Raw genomic sequence first — 18812 nt, forward strand, 5'->3', positions numbered from 1 at the left:
TTTGTTCTCATCCCCCAGGCACCTCCCTCAGGGCGGGGCCACCATCCTCCCCTCAAACACCCCATTGCCCCCATAGAGGACAGGCCCACCCTGCCAGGGACTCAGGTGGGTAGGAAGATAAAAATTCCTTCAAATGGGAAAATTTTGTGTGGGTGGCTTTTTTTCCTCCTCCAAATTCAAAAGTTTCAGCAACTGGACAGAATCTATAAGAATTTGATAAGTAAGATGATGGCATAAATTGAACCATTTGAGTTCATGGTTTAATTTTATTGAATAACCTGGAATTGGCAGTCTTAGTCCTTAGCCCGTCCTTTCATAAAATCTCAGTAAACATTGGTGATAATGATTTTTAAAAATTTAAAAATTGCTTCCCCTAGGTACCATGTGATGTTTTCCGCATGTGATCTTAAGAACCCATTGAGTTTGCTACATTGTTACCGTCCCCTATTACAGATGAAGAAATTGAGGTTGTATCACTCGCCTAAATTCACAGAAGTACTGGGAGGGGAGGCAGTGTTTGAATGCAGGTCTAGCTGGTTCCAAAGCCTTTGTTCTGAACCACTACAGCGCTTTGCCTCACAAAGAAAGCTTGGGCCAGCCAAATGTTTCCAAACTGGAGTGATTTAAGAACTTTCAAGAAGATCAATTGTGTATTATTATAATTTGCATCATTCTATATGCGTGCATTTGTTATGGGGAGAACCCAAGACAACTGCTTCAGACAGTGGCTGGGCTGAATTAGGGAGTAAATTACCCTGGGGGTCACCTCAGTGCTTCCCCTCTGTTATGTTTATGTAAACAATCTGTATGTGGAAACCTAGCTATTTTCTTTTAAGACCCTGTTTCCTTCCCTCCTCCCTCAGTGAAATGGGGAGGAGGTAAACCCAAGATGTAAGCTTCAATTCCAGGAGCATGTCAAATGCTCTCCTGTAGTAATCTCCCTACCATGCAGAAGTTGTTTGGAGGCATTGACACCTATGGGGAGCGTGTACAATACTATCTCTTGCCTTACTGCCACTCCCACAGAGCTAGCTACAGAATAAGTGATTTCTAGATGGTTACCTGAAAGTTCTGAGAAAGAACCCAGCTCCCACTGTCTTTTTCTCTCAGTTTGATGTTATGCCTGGAATCCCACCTTAGAGATCCATTCCTTGAGGGTAAAGGTTATCTTTCTGTTAAATACACACAAACATCCATCAATAGACAAATGGATAAACAAAATGTGGTCTATCCATACAGTGGAATATTATTCAGCCATAAAAAGGAGTGAGGTACTGACACATGCTACAACATGGATGAACCTTGAAAACATTATACTAAGTGAAAGAAGCCAGATGTGAAAGGCCACATGTTGTATGATTCCATTTACATGAAATGTCCAGCATAGGGAAATCCGTGGAGACAGATATTAGATTAGTGATTGCCTGAGGCTGGAGGGAGGTGAGAATGAAGAGTGACTGCTTAATAGATACAGGATTTTCTTGTGGAGTGATGAAAAATTCTAGAATTAGACAGTGGTGATGGTTATACAGTATGGTGAATGTACTGAATGCCACTGAGTTGTACATTCTAAAATGGTTACAATGATAAATTTTATGTTATGTGTATTTTATCACATGCACATACAAACATCCACTCCTGCTCGGAACACTTATAGTTAAAAAACATAGGTTTTAGCTTTAGAAGGATCAACTGTGACCTTGAGCAAGCTACTTAGCTCTCTATCTCCTCGTCTGCAAAATGGAGATATTAACAGTTGCTGTGAGGATTAAATGAGAGAATGCATGTAAAGTGTTCAGCATATTGTCTCACTCAATAAACATTAGCTATTATTAGCATTACTGCTCAACTGGCCCTTTAAGCCTCAGCGTGAATTCCTTCCTGAGAGCGGTTTTTGATCAAAGAAATAGAGAAGCTTCCGGGGTCAGAGCCACCATGAGAACACGGAAGGATGCTCAATGGCTGACTCGGCCGCTGTACCTCAGGCAGATCCATGAAAACACTGTTCACGCCACAGAGAGACTGCTTGAACACAACCAGAGAGTATGGGATCGGGAAGAGAGGAGCAAGTTTGGTGTGGGTTTCAAGGGTTTATTCAAAGCCCATCAGAAATTAGGATAAAAACGGAAAATAGAATTTTAAGCTCTTGGCAGAAAGTGAAGGGTTCAGTGTCAGAACCCCTGTCCTGGGCCAGCACACTTTAAAGCTCTTTGCTCTGAAACAGGTGTCAGGCCAGATCTCAGGGATAGACAAGGGGACAGGATGAGGGCAGGCGAGAAGAGGGAGAGAGGCCTTTCCATGCCCTGGCAGCGTGACCTCACCACCCCAGTAAGAGGCAGCCCAATGAAAACACATTGTCCAGCTGGGTGTCTGTCTGTGGCGGAGGTCCCATTCCAGTTTACCCTCTCAGACGCCCCCCCAACCTTCCCTTTCCATTGAATGTGAAACAAGATGAACTAAACGACTTAATGGTAAATACATATTCATCCTTTTTTTTTTAATTAAAGTATCAAAACATAAACTTGGCTATAGAAAACAAACCATATTTAATGCATTTGTTATAAGAACTTAGAGTTCCATATACAGTGCATTTTTCAGATCGATTTTTCTTGCCATAGCCACCACCCCCTTCCTTCCTCTCCAATCCATTGTCCACAGCAGCTTCAAAATTGTCTTGAATTTCATAATGGCTGATTGGTGGCAGCTACACCCACAACCAGAGGGTAAATGCAAGGAATTCTTTTCCCCTCCACCAAGATAAGGAAAATAGATTATCTCCTGAAAGAAGGGGTGAATGGTACTTCCACCAGATGGCTCTTTACAGATTGGGAACTAGCCCTGAGGGGCAATTAAAGCAGCAAAGTTAGGACACCTGTGTCACAGGTGATAGTTTAAAGGAACCGCACAAAGGAGCAGGCACACCATTTGAGTGCGTGAATCTAACATTTAATGAAGCCAGTAGCAGAGTAGCCAATTTTTATTTCCAGCCTGTGAATGTTACTTATGTGTGCAGACAAAGAGCAAGGGAACCTGCTTCTGTTCCAGACCTAAGGAATCATATGCCCTGGAGATTCCAGAAAATTAGGTGGAATACCTTTCTCTGAATGATCACACCTATCCCATCTAAAATTATTTTCTCTTCCTCCCCATCCTCTCTCCATTCTTTTCCAATATTTGAATACATATTTGCAATAATGAGATACACATTTGGACATTAAACAAATGTAATTCAAGTGAATAAGCAGAGCTCTGTGGCAGAATGTCAGATGTCCATGGCTCAAGTTGGACAACAGGTGTACATTTCAGGCATTTACACATGTGCAGAAACCTATAGCTGAGGTATTCAGCAATTCGGATTTTACATAAAAATTCTAAACACCAAACTGTCGGTCTAAAGGATATACTTGGTGCTGTGTTCCAGAGTTTGTCAGTGAGAAATTGAGCATCAGATGCCACAGATTGAGGAATAGGGTTGGAAGTCAACTATCCCACCAAGTGGCATCCCTAAGATCAAAGGATGTCACTTGGAGACTATTTAAAGCTAAACAACCTCCCTCCAGGGGGGAAGGATGGGGCAGGGAATAATTAGACCTTAAAACCAACCGATTTAAAAGAACAGAAACCAGCACAACATGTAAGTTTACCATGTCTTGGTTCCAATATTTATTATATTGACAGGTTAGGAATACTAGGATAAATAAGTAATATTTTCTCTTACAGAAAATTGAGTAGCATTAAACACTCTTGAAGATTTCACAGAAACATCAGAATTTAAACAGACAGCAGCCAGAGTCCTTGTGGCCAGTGTGAATGACCTCTCATAACTGTAAATGCTCTGGGCCAGATTTCTACAAACATCCGCATGACAAAAACAATGCCATTAACATCCACTAATGCTAAAGCCTAGGCATCGTCTGGCTTCAAACGTGTCTCTACTGAATGCAGTTTTCAACTGCAAGAAAAGGAAAATGGAATATTCTTTGGCTCTTCTGGCCTAGAAATAACTCCTGACCTAAGTCACTGAGCGACGGTCCTAACTCTTTGGAAGGTGGACTTTGCTTTCTGCTTTCTTCCTGGGACATTATAACTTAGTGTGCAGCAGAGGACCTGAATCATGCCCATGAATTTTGCGTTAATGCTTGAATGCCGACGGAAAGAAGACCTTCTCTGTGGACACAAAACTGCACTGCTGGTCGGCCGAATTCCTTTCTCCTGGGGCTGACAAGCTCTTCCGGCCACCTGAATGTTTCATAAGACACTGCACGTGCTCTCAGAAACCAGATCTGAGGAAAGTCACAAAAAAGTCACACCAATGTTGTGTGAAACAAACATCAGAAGAGCACAATGCCTAGTTTTGAAACAAATGCCTTGCACACAGTAATTCCTGTACATAACAGCATATTTGCTAGAAAGCACAACCCTGGCCATCGCACAACTTCGCTAAATGCCATTCTCACTCCACGTCCCCTATGAGTGGCAGTGGCAGTGGTGGCAGAGGAAGCAGCCCACCCCACCCACCCAAGGTACAGACACTTCTTCTGCATGAATCCTAATGGTGGGAGTCTTGGTTTTTGTAGAATCCAGACGAAAGGCGGGCAGGACCCTAGCCAGGGGCCACTGGGAGATGGCCAGGATGTTAAGGCCTAAATCCTGGAGTTGAGGCACAAGATGCCCTTGCCCTGGTCCAAAGTCCACTCTGGGGCAGAGCAGAAAGGCCCAGCTGAGTCACCGAGGGCCTTCCCACCTCCATGGTTCTTTGCTGCTGGGATTCGAGAGGTGCACAGGAAGTCAGATCTCCAATGGCTTCAGGGTTTTGTATATAAAAGGAGGATTCGATGAGGACTCCCCAGTTGCCCCCATACCATGGCTGCTTAGCTCTGCAGTGTTCCTTCTTTTATCTGTTGGATAAAAAGGTTTCTTTCATCTTCTGGAGTCCGCCCGTTTTGAGCCCGGACAATACATGTGGGCCGATGAAGGTTGAGCATGTATATCAAATGCTGCTTCTCATTCTTGAGCTCCTCAATTTGGGCCTTCAGTTCAGCATTCACACTCTCCAGCTTCTCCGACTCCTGGGGGACAAGCAACAGAGTTATTAGGAATGGAGCCAAGGTCCAGCGAGGAGGGGGTGGCCTAGAGGTGGCCCCGGGACACACTGGGGCTCTTCATGCTGGGAATTGCCTGCAGAGGGAATGCAGTTGGCTCCCTGCTACAGCACTCCCCAAAGCTGGGACAGCAGCGATAGGTTGGGGAGAATCCAGACCCTGGAGAAGCCTTTGAACTTGAAGGCTTCTACAGAGATGCCCTTGAGTCTCTACTCAAGGTTGAGGCAGGTTGTGACTCTAACGGTAAGGAAGCTGCAGTAGAGCCAATGGCCTAGAGATCTCCTCTGCATGAGTCCAGCAGCCCATGCACAGGTCTTGTGGACCCATAAGGGCCCTGGGGGCTGGGGAGAAATCCAGACTCGTGGTGCTTAGTCTTTTGTGAGTCACTGATTTCATTGGGAAGCTCATCTCCCAAGAAGGAATGTATCTGGCAACATACAAAATGTCTTAATTTTCACTGATTCCCTGAAGCAATCAACAGACCTTTGGGGACCCATGTGGGACCTAGGTAAAGACTCTGCCCTGGCCTGTCCACATGTGGGGGTGGGGACACAGCCCCTCGAAAGACACCATGGCCACCCACGGATGCTGTTCCCACCGATGTTTCTCCCTTCTGGAAGGGGAGCCCGCTGAACACAGCCAGGAGCTCAGACTATTGGGTAAGCCAAGGAGAAGGGCTGCAGAGTCAGAACTAGACTGGAACACAAAGAAAGTGTAACCGCTGATGGTGGATTAAGGAAATAACTTGTTTGAAGAGATTAATTAAAGGCTTTTCATAGTGAGCCAAATGCAAGCTGGCAGCTTCCTCTTCTCAGGAAAACGGGCAAGTGAAGCCTCTTTAACTGGGCTGACATATCCTGCAGTCTGGGAGCTGCTGGACGTGTATGGACTGGCCGAGGCTGCTGGGAATCTGTGCATCAGACGATCCTGTGGTTTTTAATTCACACACCTGCTTTTTATACATCCAGAGTCATGTTCATTGTTAACAGCTCTGTTACCTCCTCATTCAGCAACTGGCATTTCTGCTACCAGCTGCAATGCCCTTCTTGGGAAAGCGCTTCCAGGTAGCGGGCTTTTTAACTCTCCTTCTGAGAGTGACATGAGGTTGGTGGCCGACAGCATGAGAAGAGGCAGGGGTGCGGGGAGAAGGCACTCACTTTCTGCAGACACTCCGTCTTCTCCTTCTTCTTGTTTCGGCACTTGGCAGCTGCGATCTTATTTCTTTCCCGTCGCCTCTTTTTCCTTTCATCTTCTTCAGGAGCTACCTATAAAATTCAAGAGGCACATGCTTAACAGGAGGCAGGACATGCGATCCACCTCAAATACACTGCCTTTTATTGCCAGCAAAAACTGGCAAACCAGGGCAGCCGTAATGCTCAAAGACCCGGGAGAAGTAAAGCCCTAGACTTTTGCATGAAACCTCGCTACACACATACGCACTTCAGAATGAATAATGAAAATCAAAGAATTCTTGGTTAAAATTATATTGGCAATATTAGTAAATTCAAATTTAGCTTATTTCAAAAATGCATTTAGATTTTGAAATAAGAGTTTGACATTCAAATTGATAATGATTGGTAACAGCCGTAATTATTTAGAGAAAATAGATTCTGTTCAGTAACTATTACTCTTCTCTTAGAACCAGGAATGATCTCAGGAACATCCCCTACCCACCCTTTCCCCTGCCTCTTCTTTGATTCAAGACCCAAGGGCAGCCCCATTCATCTCTGTCTTCACCTGGACCATAATAGCACCTCCTTCCCGAATTCAGGAGAAGCCCATGGAGTTCCTTGAGAAGAGGAACTTAAGCCCAATCCCAACCAAAGTAGCATTATCAGCCCATGGCTTGGTGCCACAGGTGGGTGGTGAACCAGAACCATCCATTGATTCATCCACCAAATAAACACTGATCTCTTCCTCTGTGCCCCACCCTGAGCCAGCCCTGAGGATTCTTAGAGAACAAACCCCTCTCCTGTTTCAGGATCTGGTCCTTTCTGGAAGTTCACTCTGATCCTGATTCCACCTGAGGGCTGATGGAGAAACAGCAAAGTCTGGCCACTGGACTTGGCTTAGAGGCCACAGTCTAGCTGCGGTGAAGCACTCATGGTGGGCTGAATGGGTGATGGTTTAGACCACTAATGTCAGACCTTGTCATGTCACTTGTCACTGCTCTGGACAGCAGGAAAGGGCGTGGGAGCCACTCCTCAAACCAAAGAGATCCTAGGGCGCCATAATCACCTCACATCCAATTTACCACTAGTCCTCTGGCTTAGATGACACTAATTTTGTTTGGACTGAGATGGAAGGCCTTGTGATTCAGAGAAACAAAGCCTAAGGGGGAAATAAGGTGAGAGGCATTTCCGCCTTTTACGTCCTGGATCCCAGAACCACATAGGCAGACATTCGGGTTTAGACTGAACTGCCTTTGAATCCCAACTTAACCACCTATCAAATGTGAGACCGTGGGCAAGTTAGCATACTCTTCTGTGCCTCAGTTTCCTCATTGTAAAATGGGATCAATAATTTTACCTACCTAATAGGGCTGTGATGAGGGTCAAATTAGTTAATATATGTAAGATGCTTTCCATGGTGTTTAGCTTACAGTTAGCGCCATGTAAGCTTGAGTTATTATCATTCGCCTCACTATCAACGTCTTCATCAAGAACTCAGCAATTCTAGTACTTCCTTTGCAACCCTACAAATGGTTTCGGATATGTGGGAGAGAGTTCAGGGGTTTCTCATATGCAGAAGTACTTGAGAGCAGAGCAAATCTCAGTCACACACTGTCGGAGACGGAAAAGCTTTACTAAAGGCCATTTATTTCAATCTCTTCTATTTATTGATGTGGAAATGAGGGATTCAGCCAACAAATAGATACTGGTCTGTTCGTAACAGTAAGAGTGGCCAGTAGTAACTGCTCAGGGAGACCCAGGAATTACCAGCTCATGGTCTCCAGACCAAAAGGCTACAAAACCCAGATGTAAACCCAGGCCTTTCGCTTGTCATCCTGTGTCCTCTCCTGGACACAGCTGCCTCATTCCACCATGTTGCCTTCCCAGAGGTGACTGGGATCTGGGGTACAGGCTCATGCTGCCCAAGCTCAGTGTCTTATTTTAAGATGATAATTACAGAGACCAAGGGGACCGAAATATTCAGCTAGGTCAGTTTGTAAATTCTCTTCCCAGTAGGAAAATCTACTTCTTAAACTGGTGTAAGATTAGAAGGTCACTTGGTGCACAGAGAATCTCAGGAGGTGAGTTCGGTGGCTTTAAGGAGTACTTCCATAAAGCACACTGCCTGCTTCTTTCTCTGGAGAACTCTCCAAATATCCTTCCAAAATGCTTTCCTTCCTTCCATGGGGATCCCTCTACTGCTTCCATTGCATCCTGTTATCTCAAGATTTTTTTTTTTGCAAGCTTTTATTTTTCCTTTCTCTCCCCAAAGCACCCCCGGTACATAGTTGTATATTTTTAGTTGTGGGTCCTTCTAGTTGTGGCGTGTGGGATGCCACCTCAGCACAGCCTGATGAGCGGTGCCATGTCTGCACCCAGGATCCAAACCAGTGAAACCCTGAGCCACTGAAGCGGAGTGTGTGAACTTAACCACTTGGCCATGGGGCCAGCCCTCAAGATATTTCATTATAAAATTCTTAAAAATTTCCTTGAGTGTCCCATGGTTTACTTTGCACTGTTCAGTATTGGACTAGGCACTGATGACCTCTGCTGAGGTCAACTGGGGCACAGCCGACACCTCTAGTGATGGCTTATGGATACAGCATCACAGTAGACCCACTACCAGTCACCGAATGCTCGCTATCAGCCAGGCCATCTGCTAGATCCTCAACAAATATCATCTCATTGAACCCAAAGATCGATCCCATGCAGGAGTCATTATTACTTCCCCCCGCCCCTCTTTTATAGAATCATTAAGATTCTTAACCAACCTCCTTTTCAACTCAGTTCTTTTTTGGCCGGTTCCACCACCCTTTTCCCCAAGGCTGTGATCATACCAGTTAAGTAAGCTTGAAACACTCCTATGTTGCATCCAAGAGGGAAAGGACAGCAAAACAGCCAAGACTTTGGCTCTGAAGTCCTAGAGCCACCACAGCATTACTTGCAACAACATCTCAGGCATCTCACATGTCTGTTACTCCACGTGTCTTACAAAAGGTTGCCAAGAGGGGAGCGGTGCAAGCATCAGAGACAGAAGTGAACTGGGAGCAGACACCTGTACCAAGGCTGTGAGCATTACACACAGCTGTGAGCATGGCTGGCTAGTCCTCGCTCCACAGTCTGGCCACTTAGGTCCTTGCAGTGATGAAAATAATCACCACACTCCATGCTTCTTCTGAACAAATGGACACAGAAGGTGATCTCATACAGACTCACGGCTTTAAATACCATCCATATGCTGATGACTTCCAACTCAATTATCTCTAGCCCTGCTTCTCCTCTGAACTCCAGACCCACAGATCCAACTGCCTCCCCTACCCCTCCACCACGGGGGTGTCCAATAGGACAGACTCCTGCTCTTGCCCTACCCAACCTCCTACAGTCTCATCTCAGTAGCCAGTGGGCGCTCCATCCTTACAGCTGGTCAGGCCAGAAACTTTGGAGTCACCCCTGAGCCCTCACTTTCTCTCACACTCCACGTCCAATCAGTAAATCGGCTTTACCTTCAAGACACAGAAGCCGACCACTCCTCAGCACCTCACCGCTCCCACCCTGACACTCACCCTCCTTGGCTCACCTGGATTACTGCGACAGTCTTGTTTCTGTACACTGCTTCTGCCCTTGTCCCTACCGTCCATTCTCAACACGACAGCCAGGGTGAGCATTGAAAACTATAAGTCAGACCATGTCGCTCCTTGGCTCAAAAACTCTCCCATGGCTTCCCACCTCACTGAGTAAATGGCCGTATCTTTACAATAGTCTCTAAGATCCAGAATGATCTGCCCCCACACATTACCGCAGTTCCTACTTGTTCCCCACCCCACACTCCACCCCATCCACACGGCCACCTTGCTACTCCTCCGAGGCACCCACCACACTCCCCACTCAGTGACCTATTCTTGCTCACTTGCCAGATACCCATAGGGCCCCCACCTCCTCCTTGGATTCTCTGCTCAAAGGCTCTTCCATCAGTGAAGCCTTCCTTGACCACCCTGATTTAAAGCAGCAATCCCATCCCCACCCCACTCTCCCTGTCCACCTTCGCTGCCTTATTTTTCTCCTTTACCCCTGTCTCTCATATTGTGTATTTACTTATTTTGTGTATTGTCCGTCTCCTCCTGGTAGAAGGTAAGCCCCTGTGGGCAGTGGTTCTGTGTTTTATTCCCAATTGCAGCCCCCTGCCTAAAGCATGCCTGGCACGTGGTAGGTGAGCAGGTGTATGATAAAAAAGTGCTGAAAGAACAGGCACCTGTGGTAGAACCTACCTCGGCCTTCGTGACGGACATCTCGAGGGGTCTGCCGCTGACAGTGACGGACTCCAGCGCAGAGGACATCCGGTGGCAGAGGTGCTTGTTCTGGATGGCGAACCTCAGCTCTTCCTTGACAAAGGGTGTCAGGTTAGCAAAATCCTCAAACACCAGTGACCCAGGAGGGGACAGGCAGGGGACGATGGCAGAGGCACTGACTTCCGAGGCAGAGACCTGGCCTGGGTGTTGAAGCATCATTTTGCTGAAAGACACATTGAAACCCAAACTACTTCAGGGATTTGGGGGCATGGGATCAAGTGCCCCCACACCTACAACCCCCAACACCAGAGCCCCACCCCCAGAGGAAAGTCCCGTAAAGACTCGGGCTTCTGTTTTGTTTTCATTTCATGCCATCCTCATCGTGATTCAAACAGGTTCTTAAAGTACACAGCTCGGTGATGTGGACAAAATGCCTAACTGAAGTTTATAAGTGGTGGCGTTTCAGGCTATTCTGAATTCACAAGAGCTATTAGTTTTGGCTAGTGTGCATATAGGCAAATATAGCCTCAGACAGTTCTGAAAGAGGAAGAGCATTAAAAAAAAAATCAGTGAGACTATTATGTAAGCCCATTCTCAGTCTCCCTTTCAAAAGGAAACTTAGAAGGTATCTAAAATCGAACCGAATCAACCAGTGAGTGGCAGTCAAAGCAAGGAGTGGGGGACCCTTGAATTTAGCAGATAGATCTCTGAAGTGTCTCCCTCAGGAAGCGGGATCCGAGTCAATGAGAATGAGCATGGAACTGAGGCAGGTGTGTTTCTTTGCCCCAGTTTGGCTGGCGCTGGGGTTTGGGGATTCAGGTCACAAGGAACGAGGAGCCCCTTCTTCAGGTTAAGGTTGGTGAAGCAAAAGACCTTGGAGTAAAGAAAAGTGAGGAGCTAAGAATTTGGACCTCTTTTGGGGATGTTGTTCAGCCCTGTGGTGACTGGAGAGGCTTGGACGCGTGGAAAAGGGGCCTGGGACTGGCTCTGGCACTAAGGAGCAGTGACCTGAGCTCTCGGAATCTCAGTCTTCCTGTGGCAAACGGCCTGCAGCATGGGGACTGAGTCTCTGCCGTTGCTCTATACAGAGCCTGGCCCAGCGCCTGGCACCGCTGCTCCCAATGCCTGCTGATGGCTGGAGACTGCCCCACTGAATACAGGAAATGGGACAGGGGCGATGAAATCAAATGGCCTCTGAGGGCCCGTCTACCTCTATCATTCGACAGCCCAGGGAGCCCAAAGGGACAAGACAAGGAAAAGGACGGGTCGAAATAGTCATAGTTCCATGGTTCCCGTTTGGAATAGCCCCCCATAAATCAATCCCTGCCGGGTACTCCCTCCAGCAGCAGCCGTCCCCCCTCATCCCTCCAGTCAGTTCTCCAGAGGCGAGGAGTGTGGGGATTTCTGGGTGGCGGTCCCCTGGAGCATCCCTCTGGGGACCTGTGGTCCTCAGCCAAGTCTAGCCAGACAGGAAGCCCTTTGGCAAGCAGCTAACACCAGAACCTTATGTGCATTATCTCATTTAATCCTTGTGAGAACCCAGTGAGTTAGGTCCTAGCCCCTAAACTGAGGTTTAGACAAGTTAAATAATTTGTCCAAAGTCACAGAGTTAGCATGAGGCAGCGTCAGGATTTGGAATTAAGTTTGACTCCAGAACTCAAGCCTTTAATTTATAGAATATAGAACATTATTCTACATTGCAAAAACAGACAAAAAACCAGAGCAAATATTTCTTGGGGAGTTAGGGCAGGTGTGGGGGTGGGGGTGGGTCCTGGAACTGAAGCGATGGAGCAGAGACTGCGCAAAGAGCCATGGGGAAAGCCTGAACTTTCTGTAAGGCTTGCTGATCTTTCTCTGTCAGGGTGCACACTCAGGCTGCTGCCAGCATTCCGGGAGGATGTATAAGTGGGTCTTGTATCCACAAAATTCCCAGACTGGGGTCAGAGGATCAAGATTTGAGGCCCACTTACTCATGTGTCATCGTTATACCTCCCAGTGCCTTCTTTCTCCTCAGTAAAGGAAGGAGAATAACAATTGCCCTATTTTCCCATAGAGTTGTGCAAGGAGTTGAGGAAGTAACACATAAATATGCCCTGGAAAACACAATGCAACTAGGAGGTATGTTATTACCGGGCCTCCCAGGGATCTCTCCAGCCCAGGGCTGGCTTTCTTAGAGACACTCTGTGGGGTCCAGGTGGGAGGGTGGTTGGTCACTCTCTTGGGTGTCAAACTCTGCTGAATAGAACACTCCGACCTCTAACTCCTCCTTAAGATTTAAGATACCCTGATGGAGCCACCGTTGACTATTCAAAGAAACCCAGGAAATGTATGTAATTCTCTTCCCCAAACCCTGTGTCATGGGTCAGAACTGATGTTCTTCTATCAATTTAGTCCTATAATCTTAGGATGCTAGAAGGACACATCTCTGGCAGGTGATAAACTCTAAGAAACCAGCCTTCTAAAGCCAGAGGCTTAGGATTCTCCCATGCATTCATGTTTTCCCTCCCTTTCCTACTTTACTAAAAACCTAATAGTTCAGGGATGGAATTCAGAGCTACCACTGGGCTGGCCTTTGTTGGGAGGACAGGATGGCTCCCTTCTACATGGGTAGTTTGAATTCCACTGCAGCTGAGTGTAGTTCCATTTCACCACTCAACTAAGTTTATTAATGAGCTCTCAGGCCTTGGGGTCTGCTGTTTGGGATTGTTTTTCCTTCTTAGTGTAACGTCAGCGGTCCTAATGAAAGAAACCGAAGAATGTCAGTGGTATGGAAGGTTTTTATGAAAAGCATTGGGTGGGCTTACTTGGGGATGGAAAAGGGTTGTAAAACTGTTAAAAGTCTTTCGGAACTCAGCTAAAGCTTAGTTTCTTGAGACACTTTGTAGTTACTTCTTTACTCATTCTCTTAAGGTATACGATTCAGCCTGGACCTGGGCTGCGTCTCTACAGGGAAGAACGAAGTTAAGGAAAATGCAGTTAAATCTTCAGACAATGTTTCCAAAAGTTGAGACCCTCTAACATCCCCTTCATTGAAGAAAAAAATATGTTTGGGGATTTTCTGAGTTGACTTTCTACTTTGATCTTAAAATTGTCCAGGCTTGCCACAAAGAACGTGCATTTTGCTTCTGCTTCATTATCTCCAATCAGAAATCATGTCATATCACTGGTTTCATCATTTGCAAGAAAGTGAAACTTTACTCATGTATTTCTTTAACTGGAAATTCAGCTCCCAGATTTTATTTCCTAGCAGCTATGATGACACTGAATTTTCACTTTTAATTTTCATCTCTTTCCAGTAAGCACTGCTCATAAAACATCTTACGGTAGGAAGTCAACGTTGGTCTTTCACTAACTTCCTATCTTGGTCTTTCTCCCAGCCCACTTGAAGGTTGGAGGTGTAGGAGTCCAGGCCTCGGGACCAGAGACGATGCTCCCAGGCCCCGTCACTACCACTCACAAGCTGAGCACCCACTGACCAGCCACTCAAGCTTTCTGGGCTTCAGTCTCCCGTCTGCAAAATGAGACCAACACGGTCTACTCCAATTCCTTTATGGGGCTGTCAGGAAGATCGTATGAGATTTGTGAAGGTGGATTTACACACATACTGGTAGCCATTAGTACTGTAATCTCACTTTCTCCATTTCAGGGGGAACTCATAATGTTGTCAATGCCAGTTAGCCCATTAATCAGGAATTAACTTGAATCCTCAAAAAACTCAGGTCAGCCATAGCTTCTTTTGTACTTTGATTGAACCCTGGGCTCCTGACACACCAGGTCAATTCCACCCCACTAATTGCTGGCACCAGCTTTTCTCCACTGGTCTTACGTACTTGAGAAACAACCAGTTCTCACACATGAAATCATTTCTGGTTTCTGTGGTGTCCTGGCTATGTACTTCCTCTTCCCTATGCTGGGTAACACTTGGGACCACTGACTCCGTTCCATGCCCAGCCAACATGAAAAAACAAGAAATCATGGGCTCTGTGTAATGGGATAGAACACCCAATATTAGAGTCATCTAAATCAGATCTTCATTTTGTAACCGAGTAAAATGAGGTCCAGGAAGGCAGAGTGACTGGCGCAAGGCCATAAACCTGGTGAGTGGCCCAGTCCAAGTTATTGACCACACACTTGCTGCTCACTTTGCTCCATCACCAAGAGACCCAACACGGTGAGGATCAACCAATAAGGCAAAGGTAGATGAGAGGTCAATAGTCCTAGTAACCTGGTACCCACCACAGAGGAGGCTTTGAGAGGACTAAGACAGGGAGGGAGTATAGAAGAAAGAGAACAATGGAGAGAAGGGGCCAAGAGGGAGAGAGAGAGGGGTGGGGTTAAGACAGGAAGGTTCAGAAGACCCTGCTGCCATAGGTGCTGGGGGCTGTATCTTATCCACACTGTGGGCCTGGACTGCCACCTGTCATATTGTCTCTGAAACCATCCAGACAATAAAAACTGCAAAACCCACTGCCACCCCAGTCTTTGTCCAGGATGCCCTCCAAGCAAGAGCCTATGTGCTGTAGCATTAGTCTACAACAAATGCTAAATACAACACAAGAGGGACAGCAATACCAATTTCTCCTTCATTTATAGCTAGGGAGACAGAAGCCCCAAACAGATGTGACTGTCAGCCACACTTGGGAGAGCATCCAGATTTTCTAGCACCCCCAATTTTTTTTTCCAGCTCTGTCAAGGGTTTAGCAACTCCTTTATTTGTAAGGAGCATATGTGATGTCAGTAATGACATTAGGGAAAAGAAAACGGTTAGGAGGAAAAGAAGTAAGTAAACGAGATGAAAACGGGGTTTGGGGGTGGCAGAGAAGGAGAACCAATCCAATGGGAAGAAAGTTGGGAAAGGAGGACGTGCCCCATACAGAAGTCCCCTTTCCCCCACTGCCTCGGAAGCCGGGCAGCGACATTAGATAGAGGTCCTTCTCATTCAAGTCATTCAAGTCCCCTCACCGGCCCCTTTTCTTTCAATTACACCACTCCAGACTCTGAAACTCTTCAGCCAGAAAGGACCTTACTGGTTACCCAGTCCAACCACCACCTGGTGCTTGCAAACAAGCAAAGGGAGCCAGCGGTGCCAATGTGCCCACATCTCCCAGCTGGGGATACTGAGGCTCAAGGACACCAAGAGCAGTATACGCTCTCAGGGTCCTGGCTACTAGACCACAAACCCGTCCTCCCAATGATCGGAACTGGCCTTGCACCCTCGCTTCCCCCCACGGTGGGTCTCCATGGACGAAAAGCAGAGAAATCCGCGAACCTACCGGAGCGAAAGCCACAGCTAGAGTCCCAGGTACGAGAGAAAAGCGTGTGAGAGACTTGGGACAGGAAGCCTCTGGCCCAGAAGCCCAACAGCAGCTTGCGCCCGGAGCCTTCTCTGCCTTCCGCCCCAGGCCAGCGACAGGAGCGCTTGCCACCTCTAAACTTATGCCAACTAACTTTCGCTCCCGGCTCCTGAGAGGTCCTGAGCCAGCGCTCCGGGATGAGGAGGGCGACCCCCAGCGGCCGCCGCCGCGCCCGCGCCCCGGGCCGCCGGTCCCTTCTCCATTCATTCCGCTCGGCCCCTCCGCACCCTTCCGCGAGCTCCCGGCCTCGGCGCCTCTCCGCGGACCTCGGGGAGGCTGGCCTCGGGAGTGGCAGTGCCCGGATGCGAGGCGAGGGATGGAGCCTGATCGCGAGCCGACAGCCTCAGACCGCCCCGCGCGCCCACCTGCCCGCGCCCGCTCCCAGTGCGGTAAGTGCGCGCCGAGGCCTCCGGAGAGGAGCGGTGCTCCGAGGCCGGCTGAGCAGCGGGAGCCCGACCTTCCGGTTCACCAGAAACCTTTCGCGCCTCAAGTCAAAAGAGAAAGTTCTTTGCGAGAAACTTTCCCAAGGGCCGAGGAGCAGCCGTGGCTGGGAGAAGTTCAGCCAGAGTTCTTTCGAAGCCAGAGGCTGGGGGCGCGGGTCGGGGCCGGGCGCAGGGGTCGGGGACTGGTTACTAGAGGGTCGCGAAGGGGATGAAAGCGAGCCACCCTAGCAGCGCTCACTCACTCGGCTTCCAGCGCTCACCTCCTGTCTCCACTCGGGGCGGCCAGGGTCCAGAGGGCAGGCAGGGTCGGGGCGGATCGGGCTGTCTGTCTGTCTGTCTGTCTGTGGGGCCGGCGGGCGAACCCCGAGGACGCACGGGCTGGTGGGTCGGCTGGGCCAGCTGCGCGGGAGAGCACTGTGCTGTGCGCGCGTCGCTGCGTGCGACTGTGGCTTGGAGCGCGTTGCATCACCCCTTTTATAGCTCTCGGGCTGGCGACGCGCCCGTTTACTCCGGGTTACCAGACCCAGGCTGACGTAATGCTATTAATAGCTTCCCCAGAGAACCAGCCGAACTAGGCTGGGCAAAGGAGGGGGGGTGGAGGAGGGGCCAAAGTGGGGACTGGTGATGCAAGCTTGGGGAGGAGCCGGCCGGGGCGCGTTCTCCCGGCTTCGCACGCTCGGACACACACCCGCCCGCCCTCTCTCTCCATATCAGGACCGGAGCCGCCCGGGCTGGCCGCCAGATGTGCGTACTCGCCGCTGCGTGTTCCAGGCATGAGCCAATGGTGCCCAAGCCAGCGGCATGACTCCACCGCCCTGGCATCTCTCCCTCCGCTAGGTTTGGGGGGGAAGACGGAGGGGCGGGTCTTGGCCGCAGCCCAGACTAGGTGAGGCTGGGAAGCGGGCACGACCTTTTTCTAAAATGCGTGGTCATTTTCTGAAGCTTAAAGAAAATACCTCCCGCCGGGCCAAACGCGTTCTTCTCAAGTAAGGGGCGGGTAGGGACAGAAAAGTTGGTCTCCCGTGTGGGAGAGGTGCCCAAAGGCACCCTACTGTGAATCCACACCGTAACCCGCTGGGGGTGACCTCCGCGGCGGGGACCGCAAGAGGGCTGCCCGTTAACCCAATCGCCGAGGGCAGCGCCGGGCGGGCACCGTGCGCCCGCAGCCCGGCACACCCCACGCGAGCGCGCACGCGGCACCGCCTCCGGGCCGGTTGGGAACCCGACTCTGAGGCGAGGGCGAGTGGCAGGACGGTGTGGATTAGGATTTTTTTTTTTAAACAACCACAAAGTGTTTGAAATTGAGAGGGAGATTCTCAGTGAAACGAACAAGACCAAAAGACCAGAGACCTGGAGAGATCAGAGGCAAATCAGAGTGAGGCTGAAGCCGAGCGGCCAGGGAGAGAGGAAAGCGAAGGTGCTTCGGTCTCCGCGGGCCGGGCGGAGCGGGGGTCGCCTCGCTCTCAGGCAAGATTTAGGGAAAACCCCTCTCCGGCTTTCACTTGTTTTTATGCGCCCAGAACCCCCGATCTGGAGGCGCACTGACCGCAGCTGAAATGAGGCCGGGTAGCAGAAATCCCTTCCGTTCTCAAGCCCGGGTGGCGGGAAAGGCGGGGTCCTATGGCCCCGGCTTCCAGCCGAGGCTTCGGCAGAACTGGATTTGACCCTTAAAAAACAATTTCGCGGTTCCGATTCTCCGACCTCAGCTGTCTCGGCTTCTAAAGTGGCAGAGCCAGGGACCTTCTTAACTGCCCGAGGACACATATATGTGGACACGAGTGTTGCCTGCGACGTTTCGAACCTGCCTGGGAAGGAGACCTGCGCGCGCCCGTGGGGTGTGGAGGCACGGCCGGGGACAGAGACACCTGCTTCCACCTGCCTCTTGGGAGAGAGGCGATTGATGGTCGTGGTTTAACAATTTGGCGTAAGAGCTAGAAGGGTCTCGGAGCCCGGCTCTAGCCCACAGCCCCACTCCAGCGCACCTGCAGCCCTCGGCCGATCGTGATGGAGGGGTCTCTCTCCCCCCAGTTAAACACACAGTCCCGCCCCCGCGGGAAATCTCTGTCCCTCTGCCCAGCCCCTCCGATTGCCCAGCAGTCTGGGGCAGAGACCCTCAGAGCTGCAGGTCAAATTGAGACCCCCACACCCGCGATCCTCTCCCCCAAGCCCCAGCCTCACCTAGAGCACCCCTCCCCTCGCCAGCCAAGGTCCCAGGACAACGAGGAGGATGGCCTCGGAAGTGCCCCCGCCTCCGGCTCGCCCCGGAACCTCGGGCTTCCGCGCAGGATCGTCGGGGTTGTTGCCCTGGACCTGACCAGGTTTCCAGCAACGTCGCGCGGGAAGCGTGGGACAGTTGTTTTTGCTTTACTTTTCGCCGTGGTAACTGCTGTCCCGGCCCCACCCTCCAGCTCCCACGCCCACAGCGCCTCACACCTCTCTCCTCTCTCCGGGTCCC

General features: G+C 49.5%; 1 protein-coding gene and 1 long non-coding RNA gene across 6 annotated transcripts; one reads left to right on the forward strand and one right to left on the reverse strand.

Annotated features, from left to right (window-relative positions):
• Nucleotides 1-19: 19 nt before the first annotated feature.
• On the forward strand, nucleotides 20-820 carry LOC139078951 (uncharacterized). Its single transcript, XR_011532167.1, has 2 exons — nucleotides 20-105; nucleotides 378-820. It is a non-coding gene; the product is annotated as an uncharacterized lncRNA (long non-coding RNA).
• A 2815-nt stretch (nucleotides 821-3635) lies between these two features.
• Nucleotides 3636-18758, reverse strand: ATF3 (activating transcription factor 3). Of its 5 annotated transcripts, none has more exons than XM_008525310.2 (4): nucleotides 18536-18758; nucleotides 10540-10783; nucleotides 6260-6367; nucleotides 3636-5069 (listed from the first exon to the last, which is right to left on the reverse strand). In XM_008525310.2, the coding sequence occupies exons 2-4, from the start codon at nucleotides 10777-10779 to the stop codon at nucleotides 4872-4874; spliced, it is 546 nt and encodes a 181-aa protein (XP_008523532.1). In that variant the 5' UTR covers nucleotides 10780-10783; nucleotides 18536-18758; the 3' UTR covers nucleotides 3636-4871. The 5 variants fall into 5 exon arrangements, with proteins under 5 accessions (XP_008523532.1, XP_070447477.1, XP_070447478.1 ...); XM_070591376.1 differs by lacking the exon at nucleotides 18536-18758 and adding an exon at nucleotides 16618-17504; XM_070591377.1 differs by lacking the exon at nucleotides 18536-18758 and adding an exon at nucleotides 16600-16882.
• Nucleotides 18759-18812: the final 54 nt, after the last annotated feature.

This window comes from Equus przewalskii, chromosome 23 (assembly GCF_037783145.1).
Source record: "Equus przewalskii isolate Varuska chromosome 23, EquPr2, whole genome shotgun sequence".
Classification (NCBI taxonomy): Eukaryota; Metazoa; Chordata; class Mammalia; order Perissodactyla; family Equidae; genus Equus; species Equus przewalskii.